We start from the raw sequence: 9,462 nt of genomic DNA, 5'->3' as shown, positions 1-9,462 counted from the left end.
TGCATGATATAAATATGATAGCAATATTAAAGCATTTCTGTTGGCAGATATTTATTTTTTTAGCGTAACGCCCATTTCAAGTCATGTGTGCTACATCGACCAATGGGAGGTGGACCGTGAATTTAAAAACGATTCGCGGTAGCAGCTGTACAAGTTTTCGTACCAAAACAAGTTTGTGATCTGGGAGCAGCTAGCGGCGACTATCACAGAGGACTGAGGTAATGTTGGTGTTAACGGTCTGTTAAAGCAAATGTTGACTTCATTAGCAGCGACGGTAAGTTTATTAAATGGCGAAGACGCTTTGTCAATGACGTGAGCTAGCGTGCTAGCTAGTTAGCGCACTAAAGCAACATTTTGATTCTGTATCTCCCTTTTGTTTTAAGATTACCTCAAAATCAACCTTTTCTGTTCACCAGAAGTTTTATTCGTTATGGTGGAAGTGTTTTGCTTAACTTTACTAAACTTACTACTACGTGTTGCTGTTTGGCATCCAATAACATCAGTTTGTACTCGTATGTATTTGCATAAACTGGAGACAAGGATTCACTCATTTCCTTAATGAGTTTACCCGTGAACACTACATCTAATGTTAATCGATGCTATATTATTTCTACTTTATCAAACAAATTCTTTTTTTTCCTTTAAAAAGAAAAGCCGCTAGGAGGCAGCACTCTTTATTTTGATTGGGAAAATGATTTGAGTTTGTTTTTCAATCATATGGTTAAAAGGGTCCGCCCGAGCTATGCAGTTACTTGAAATTTAATGTAAATAACAAATTGTCCCAAAGTGTTTTCTCTTTGTGCTGCTCCCTTTTAAAGACCACCACAACAATCTCAGTATCCCTGTCATGCTCCCCTGTCAAACCAACCCTCTGCAAGTATCCAAACCGTCTCAGCCTTATAACTTTGACTCTATTGTTCCATCTGAACTGTCCCTCTGATATACTCATTTGGTCCTGTCCATCCAGATCACTTCCAGTGGGGGGAAAATAACCCTGACACCTCCTTTGCTAACATCTCCAAACTGTACATCACAGCAGGCCTCACTGTTTTCATTACACTGAGCTAAAATAAATTGACTAGTTTTACCAATTTGTTTTGGTCTTTCCTTTCAGTGCTTTACTTTCCAAATTCATTCTATTTTGCAGACTTTTATTTGTTTTGGTTTGAATTATAATTGCATTAGAAACAATCTGCTGCAACTTGTTGGAAGTTTAGAGGGAGATGAATGAATCTGATGTATGTTGCAGAACCTCAGGGTCACCTCAACTCTAACTAGAAGCTTTAGAAAAAGGATTTACACCTAACTTTTAACAGAGCGATTGTCAGTTTCCGGACCCCAAAGTAGAAGCTGGTTCAGTACGAGCAGGCTGAAGGCACTGCCTCCCATTCTACTTCTGGAAACTCTAGGAACTGAAATTAAGCCTGCACTCTGGGAGTGAAGTGCATTGTTGAAATATGGTGCTAAGAGGTCTTTAAGGTATGATGAGTAGAAGCATATTATGTTTGCTGCAACAATGCTGTAGCCTGTAATGCTGCCAAACTTGCCATTAGTTCCAGCACTGTATTCATAAAAGGGTACTGAACTTAAAGCAGTTGGCTATTAGGAGTTGATGCTCACCCAACTCTTTACTTGGGGAAAGTCTCATTCACACACATACAAATGCTGATTGTATTCAGTTTAGTACTACATGACAAAAGCAAGAAAAGGGCTAGCCTGTTAAGAGGCACTCTTTGCTGTAATGTATTAAACACTGCTATAGAAATTCTCCCTACATAAAGCTGCAGTAGCCAGTGTCTTCTTGTTTTCAGATGGCCAATATAATCTTTGCAGAGCGGGAAAATGCAGGTCTCCATGCACCTACACAGAAAATGAGGCAGCGGCTTCAGTCTGCTCCAGGTATGAAAATTATGTCTTTGGTCGACTTTTTTTCTGCTCTTGAAACACTGATAACGTTTGCATAGGTGCCACGTTAACATTTTTGTCCCTGCATTCAGAGAAACTAGTCAAATCTCCTACAAAACCATTCAGCACCCCCTTGCCATCTGGACGTAAGGCTTTCGGCTGCCTTAACGTAAAAGTCTCGACCCCTGCCATCAGCAAACAAGAGAAGAAACTCCTAAAACAGGTTGGACTATATAATTATTCAAGTATACACTAAATGCTTGGCTGTATTCTGACTTATTTGATTTTTCTCTGCCACAGCCACCAGTTTGCCTTGAGGAAACAAAAGCCAAAAATGCACCTCAAGCCAATGTGGAGTATCCAGAAACTGAGAAGTTGTTCTCTTATGACCCACTAGGTAACTGATGCTATAAGTTGTAATTGTCAAGTTCTGCTTGGTGGTTATTTTAAAAGGGCAAAAACAGTAAGGCAGAATTTGGAAAGTTGTTGCATATTTGACCCGTCAATTTTAAAATGCTGCTGCACTGTAGCACAAGTTTATGCTTTCATTTGAAGCTAATTTGATTTGGTTAAGTAATCGGAAGGTTTGCCTCAAACTTGTGAAATCAAAATATGATTCGGGTGTACTTGAATAAGGCCATGATGTGGCTTTTAAAATGTGTTTTAAAATTATTTTTAATGAAGGTTTTACACTTTCTTTTCTCTTTTTTTTCCCCCAAGACCAAAGAAGGAAGCAGTCGACTGAGGCAATTTTAGTAGTGAAAACACAGCATTGTATTCATGAATTGACCACATGTATACAAATGTGGGTGAGACATATACAAGGCTCTAGAGTGCAACCAATTTGGTCGCACATGCGTCCTAATTTCTCAATGGTCCAACTTTAAAAAAAAAAAAAAAAGTTGAGTAGCTTAGGCCCAGTAGAAGTGGATGTACAGTGGGGCAAAAAAAGTATTTAGTCAGCCACCGATTGTGCAAGTTCCCCCACTTAAAATGATGACAGAGGTCAGTAATTTGCACCAGAGGTACACTTCAACTGTGAGAGACAGAATGTGAAAAAAAAAATCCATGAATCCACATGGTAGGATTTGTGAAGAATTTGTTTGTAAATCAGGGTGGAAAATAAGTATTTGGTCAATAACAAAAACACAACTCAATACTTTGTAACATAACCTTTGTTGGCAATAACAGAGGTCAAACGTTTACTATAGGTCTTTACCAGGTTTGCACACACAGTAGCTGGTATTTTGGCCCATTCCTCCATGCAGATCTTCTCGAGAGCAGTGATGTTTTGGGGCTGTCGCCGAGCAACACGGACTTTCAACTCCCGCCACAGATTTTCTATGGGGTTGAGGTCTGGAGACTGGCTAGGCCACTCCAGGACTTTCAAATGCTTCTTACGGAGCCACTCCTTTGTTGCCCGGGCGGTGTGTTTTGGATCATTGTCATGTTGGAAGACCCAGCCTCGTTTCATCTTCAAAGTTCTCACTGATGGAAGGAGGTTTTGGCTCAAAATCTCACAATACATGGCCCCATTCATTCTGTCCTTAACACGGATCAGTCGTCCTGTCCCCTTGGCAGAAAAACAGCCCCATAGCATGATGTTTCCACCCCCATGCTTCACAGTAGGTATGGTGTTCTTGGGATGCAACTCAGTATTCTTCTTGCTCCAAACACGACGAGTTGAGTTTATACCAAAAAGTTCTACTTTGGTTTCATCTGACCACATGACATTCTCCCAATCCTCTGCTGTATCATCCATGTGCTCTCTGGCAAACTTCAGACGGGCCTGGACATGCACTGGCTTCAGCAGCGGAACACGTCTGGCACTGCGGGATTTGATTCCCTGCCGTTGTAGTGTGTTACTGATGGTGACCTTTGTTACTTTGGTCCCAGCTCTCTGCAGGTCATTCACCAGGTCCCCCCGTGTGGTTCTGGGATCTTTGCTCACCGTTCTCATGATCATTTTGACCCCACGGGATGAGATCTTGCGTGGAGCCCCAGATCGAGGGAGATTATCAGTGGTCTTGTATGTCTTCAATTTTCTGATGATTGCTCCCACAGTTGATTTTTTCACACCAAGCTGCTTGCCTATTGTAGATTCACTCTTCCCAGTCTGGTGCAGGTCTACAATACTTTTCCTGGTGTCCTTCGAAAGCTCTTTGGTCTTGGCCATGGCGGAGTTTGGAGTCTGACTGTTTGAGGCTGTGGACAGGTGTCTTTTATACAGATGATGAGTTCAAACAGGTGCCATTCATACAGGTAACGCGTGGGGGACAGAAAAGCTTCTTACAGAAGACGTTACAGGTCTGTGAGAGCCAGAGATTTTCCTTGTTTGAGGTGACCAAATACTTATTTTCCACCCAGATTTAAGAATAAATTCTTTACAAATCCTACCATGTGGATTCATGGATTTTTTTTTTTTTTTTTTTTTTTTTTTTTTTTTTCCTTCACATTCTGTCTCTCACAGTTGAAGTGTACCTCTGGTGCAAATTACTGACCTCTGTCATCATTTTAGGTGGGGGAACTTGCACAATCGGTGGCTGACTAAATACTTTTTTGCCCCACTATAGCTGTGGGCAATGAGGGGAAAAAATGAAAAGAACGATTGATAACTTTCCTGTCTAACACTAGTCCAGAGATGGCATCAGATAATTAGCCACATACGATCAACTGAGCCAGAGCCCGCTGATAGTAAAATGGGGAAAGTGTATACATTTCAAAGCTGGCAACATGATCCAGTGCATTTACTGTCGTGAGTGTGGAAAGACCATGGCTGGCAATACTGCATTTGGAGTTGACCATCTGAGGGGCATGTGACTGCAATGGAAGATGGTCCATAATATATCAAGCTGTTCAGTTTGAAGCCTTTGAGGCACTTAATGTAAAATTTCATTTAAAATATCTTGACGTTTTAAATTTCAGCTCAGTGCAGCACTTTAAGCACAACCACTTTCTCAGTAACTTATCTTTCTTGTAGAACTGTGTTCCAAATAAAGAACTTTGTGTTGACAAGATTGATTGTTTGATTTGTAAATTAACTAACAATCAATCTTGTCAACACAAAGTTCTTTATTTGGAAACCACTTGTCCCATTTTGTGATAGAAGTATTAGCTTGTAACCTTAACAAAAGGTAAAAATTTTCAATTCCATGGATCTCCTCAACAACCTTTCCTTGTTTTCTATTTGCATTTCCAGAGTACTTGAGGTATGACGTACCTGAAGACTTGATTCCTCTAAGTAAACTTGCTTTACCTGGACTCGCCTGTTTCTCACAAGTACCTGATATGTGTGAGGATGACTTTGAAGAGCTGGCACCACTCCCAAACCCACCAGCTGTGACTTTGAAACATTCAGGTATCAACTTTTGGTCAGGGGCAAAGAACCCTATTTCAAGCACCTGGTTTATTCAAAGAACCACTGCAGTGGTTAATAATAATCATGCATATTGCTGCACTCTAACAAAGCAGCTTTGTAAGGTTTAGTTCACCTAAATGAGTCATTCTCCTAGCTTTATTTATTTTAGATAAGTCTGCTGGCTGCAGAGCAACTGATTTTGCAGGGAAAGAAAACTGAAGGGGGGGGAGATTAAGCGCACAATACAGGTGTGAGAGAAGCATGGCACAATAGCGCATTAAACCCTGAATGTGTTAAGGACTTCTGGTCAGTAATCCCGGATTTGGTCTACTGCAGGAAATCTGTCATAACTTGCGACATAACCGGAAACGCCTTTCAACCATACACCGTAGCCTCCAACATAATTTGGTCATTGCAGGTTAGGTCAGCCTGAGGTGTAGTTGCATTTCTCGGGAGGTGTACATCAGGTTACGTAAAAGGCTATGATGTAAATGGCTTAAAAGGGGTTTGTGGTCAAATCATAAGTAACAACGTGGATTTCCTGCAGTAGTCTAAATCGGACAAGACTGAAATGACTGCTTTATTACAGCCAGGAAGGAAAGGTGAGAATAATAAATGCCAGTTAAGACAAACAGTATCACAGCTGTCTTTAAGGCATAGCAGAATTTAACAGACTGCAACTGTTATTAAATTAATGTTTAGATGTGCACGAGATGGCTTTTTAGTCTCTGTGGCAGCTCTGGTGTTGAACAGTCTGAAAAGATGAATGGAAGTAAGAAGTGAATTTGATTAAAATTAGGTGTCCTTTTCTTAGATCACTGTTTATAGAACAATGAAATGGTTTTTATTGGCCAAAGGGAAACCGGTAACTGAGGAATAAATTTAAATCCTAAGAACCTGTGACAAATGCAGATTCTTATCACAGGTCTAAGGTGTCTTCCAGGAATGGTGATGACTTTCCAGAGAATTTTGCTACAGACTTAACCTGCTCTACAGCATAAGTTACCATGGTGACATAACACAGAAAACTCGGGAAGTTTGAAGTTGCCTGTATAAGCTCAAATCATGCCTTAGGGAACAGGGCTGGGCTCTGTGTAGTACAAGGGGCCCAACGAGGAAAGAAATGTGGCTGTACAGTTCATTTTCACTTCACGTAATGCTGGAGATGCATTGGTGGTTTTTACACTTGAATACATTTTGCCTCTTACCTGTGCAAAATTGATGACTTGAACCAAATACCAGCCTCTGACATAAACGCTACTGTCAGCAGGGCCAGTATTGCCCAACATAAAATTAGGGCAAGGATATTAGTGCCTTCCTAAGCTATGATTCAGGAGCCTTTGGGAAATACGACTAATACATTTTCTTCAGTGTCACCCCTGGGCTCTCTTGTCCGTCACGCTAAAACAAACAGGGTTTTCCCAGAGCTTTCTTCCTGGAAAGCTGTTTAATTCCTATCAGCCCGAAATCATCTCATGTTGGTTCTGTCTTGCAGTATGGCGTACCCTGTGATGGCTGTTAACTGCAAGAGTAAAAACAAATTTAAATTCTGTTCCATCGTAGCAAATTAAATCTTCCCAACTCTGACAAGTGCACCTAGTATCAAGAAACCTCGCCTCAAAAACGGTTAAAACTATACACAAGCACAAAAGTGACAGCTGCCACTATAAACAGACTCTGGAATGAGACATTACAAACATGGCATTTATGTGGCCCTCAATTTGACCTCTACTTTCTCAATTTCTCAACCTCTGCTCTAATGGATTAGATGTACAATTTAGGACTTTGGGATTTATAAATGGTATGCAGCCCTCAAATAAAACCACTTTTATCAAGCAACTGTAATTGTATCTTTGCATCTGAAGTGCAAGTTTGAATCTCCTGGTATAATTAACTACAGGTATCATTAACCTTCTGTATGATTAAATTCCCCGTATCTCTCTTCAGATTGCCGTGTGGAGCTGGATGCCTTTCTTCAGACGCTCGAGGAGCTAACAGTGGAGCTTCCTCCAGAACCTGATACTGATTAAAGTTGTGTTTTTTGTCTGCTTTTAATTGAAATAAAGTTGTTTTTTAAATCGTGCCTGGTGTGTTTTATGTGCTAGAGCTCCACTTTATAATTGGTGACTGGCCATGAAAGTATGCCGGATATTACTTCCTGCTTTTAAAGTCCATCAGTGGTCATGTGAGGGTTTCCCGCTATTGGGAGATGAGTGGACTTTGTCTCGGTTCCTCTTGCAAGACTAAGAATAATCTGCGTCACGTAACTTTTTGGGGGATGAACGGTTAAAATTACTCGTGACGTGTTACGTGATTTTTAGATCACCTATTGGGTGGCACACCTGAAGAGTCGGTGTGTGCGGTTTGAGTGCAGAACAGGTGAGTGGCAGCCGTTTTAGACGGAAACTTAAGCGTAGGTTTGGCTTAACATGGCAAAATGAGGAACTGTGTTCGCCAATAATCGCGTTAGCTGAAATGTTTTTAAAGAGCTTTTTCCTCCCTTACACAGGGGACAGAGTCCAGTCAAGCGGAGGAAATGGTTTCATGTTTATAATTTGACATATCTTCGGGTGTTGTCTAAATAAAAAGGAAGTAGCCTTGAGCTCTGCAGAAGAATTCAGACATGCTTGGGCGCAGCTCGGATGAAGCTATGTCTGAACCAGCTGTCAGCAATACCGACGCCCACGGCGGCAGGGGGTCTAAAAAGGGCACCGTTGTGGAGCGAGTGTCCAGATACGGCATGCAGGTCATGCCCATGCCAGTGCCCGGGGGTTTCCAGCGTAGGACGAGGCTGCAGAGGCAGCAAGAAGTCTGTGACAGCGCCGCTCCGGAGAGGGAGTCTATCACACCCGCTATGCGTAAAAAGTACCTGAAGGAACTGCTTCTGGGGAACTCGTCCAACAGCGGGTTTAGCAGCGTGCTGTCCTCGCAGAATTACAGCCGCTCCGGCGAGGAGGACACGGATTGGGCTTTGTATCCGATGGAGCACGCGTGGATGCTCTCAGCGGTGGAGGGCAGCTATGAAATCATCATGGATTTTATCTCAGAGGACCCCCAGCTATTAACCAGGAAGGATTTCATCAGCGGCTACTCGGTCCTGCATTGGCTGGCCAAGAGGGGACAGGACGAGACTCTGATCAAACTTTTGCGCTACGCACAAAGCGAGGGCATCCCCGTGAACGTGAACCTGAAGGGCAGCGGTGGGCTCACGCCTCTGCACCTCGCCAGCATGCACAGTCAGTACATGGTCATCAAGTTGCTGGTCGGAGCTTTCAATGCCAACGTGGACGCAATGGACTACAACGGAAAGAGGCCCTGGCAGTATCTGAGGGAAAACGCCCCGCCGGAGATGAAGGAGCTGCTGGGGGCCTGGGATGAAGAGCACAGCTGGGGATGCACGCAAAACGTCAACAAGAACGGCAACAACAACTGCGCTGGCGCAGTGAACTTGACCGCATGTGAAGAGGACGATGCTGTGGAGGCAGAGGAAGTGAAGCACTTTGACCGGACTAAGAGGAGAAGCGGCTGGAGGCTTGGGTCTCTAAAAAAGCTGCTGCCCTCCTTTCCTCCTTTGCTTGGAAGCAAAACATGAGTGGGGGATGACACATACTTTCCAATATGTGCATCATCACTCCACTATTTTTATGTTAGTTTCAGAAGGGGTCGTGAAGACAGTGAAAGGCTAGTTTGTAGGCAGTGGTGACTATTCAAGCGGTAAAGATCAAGCTAAATGTTAAGGCAGCAAGAATGTGCAGTTTTTCAAGTATGCTTTCCAGAAACAAAATACCCATTTATATTGGTGGATGTGCTTCACTCATCCAAGACCAGCAGTGTTTACATGACTGATTTCTAAACAAATTTCAGTAAAATAGCCAAACTTTAAAGTGTTACTTTGTCTTTCATAAGCTGCTTTTAATGGACTTTTCCCACTTCCTGCCCAGACTCATTTGCGCTACTTGTGTCAACTCCAATATTAGTAATTGGCTGTGTAGGAGCTTTCCCTGCAGTGTATGAGCTCTGAAATCATTTTTTCCTAGTTCATCCTGCTGCTTATTGAGGCTTCCTTTAATACCTCTGGTATTTATTCCAAAGACTACAAAGTCAGAAGTCAAATTCACACTAAACAGCAAGTGAACAGTTTTCCATGAAACTGTGATTCAGAAGTGTTAGCTGTGTGGTCAAACACAAACCCCCTTTCA

General features: G+C 42.4%; 2 protein-coding genes across 2 annotated transcripts; both read left to right on the top strand.

Moving 5' to 3' along the window:
- Positions 1-1,811: 1,811 nt before the first annotated feature.
- pttg1 (PTTG1 regulator of sister chromatid separation, securin) lies at positions 1,812-7,293 on the top strand. Its single transcript, XM_085373287.1, has 5 exons — positions 1,812-1,899; positions 1,998-2,128; positions 2,206-2,302; positions 5,105-5,263; positions 7,211-7,293. Exons 1-5 carry the CDS (start codon positions 1,812-1,814, stop codon positions 7,291-7,293), a joined length of 558 nt encoding a protein of 185 aa, XP_085229413.1.
- Positions 7,294-7,886: 593 nt separating this feature from the next.
- On the top strand, positions 7,887-9,047 carry sowahd (sosondowah ankyrin repeat domain family d). The gene has a single exon (XM_085373276.1). It carries the CDS (start codon positions 7,887-7,889, stop codon positions 8,853-8,855), a length of 969 nt encoding a protein of 322 aa, XP_085229402.1. The 3' UTR covers positions 8,856-9,047.
- Positions 9,048-9,462: the final 415 nt, after the last annotated feature.

Source organism: Diplotaxodon limnothrissa, linkage group LG2, assembly GCF_057381915.1.
Source record: "Diplotaxodon limnothrissa isolate DT_005_m linkage group LG2, D_limnothrissa_male_GT1.1, whole genome shotgun sequence".
NCBI lineage: Eukaryota > Metazoa > Chordata > Actinopteri > Cichliformes > Cichlidae > Diplotaxodon > Diplotaxodon limnothrissa.
This window is presented reverse-complemented; position numbering and strand designations above follow the sequence as displayed.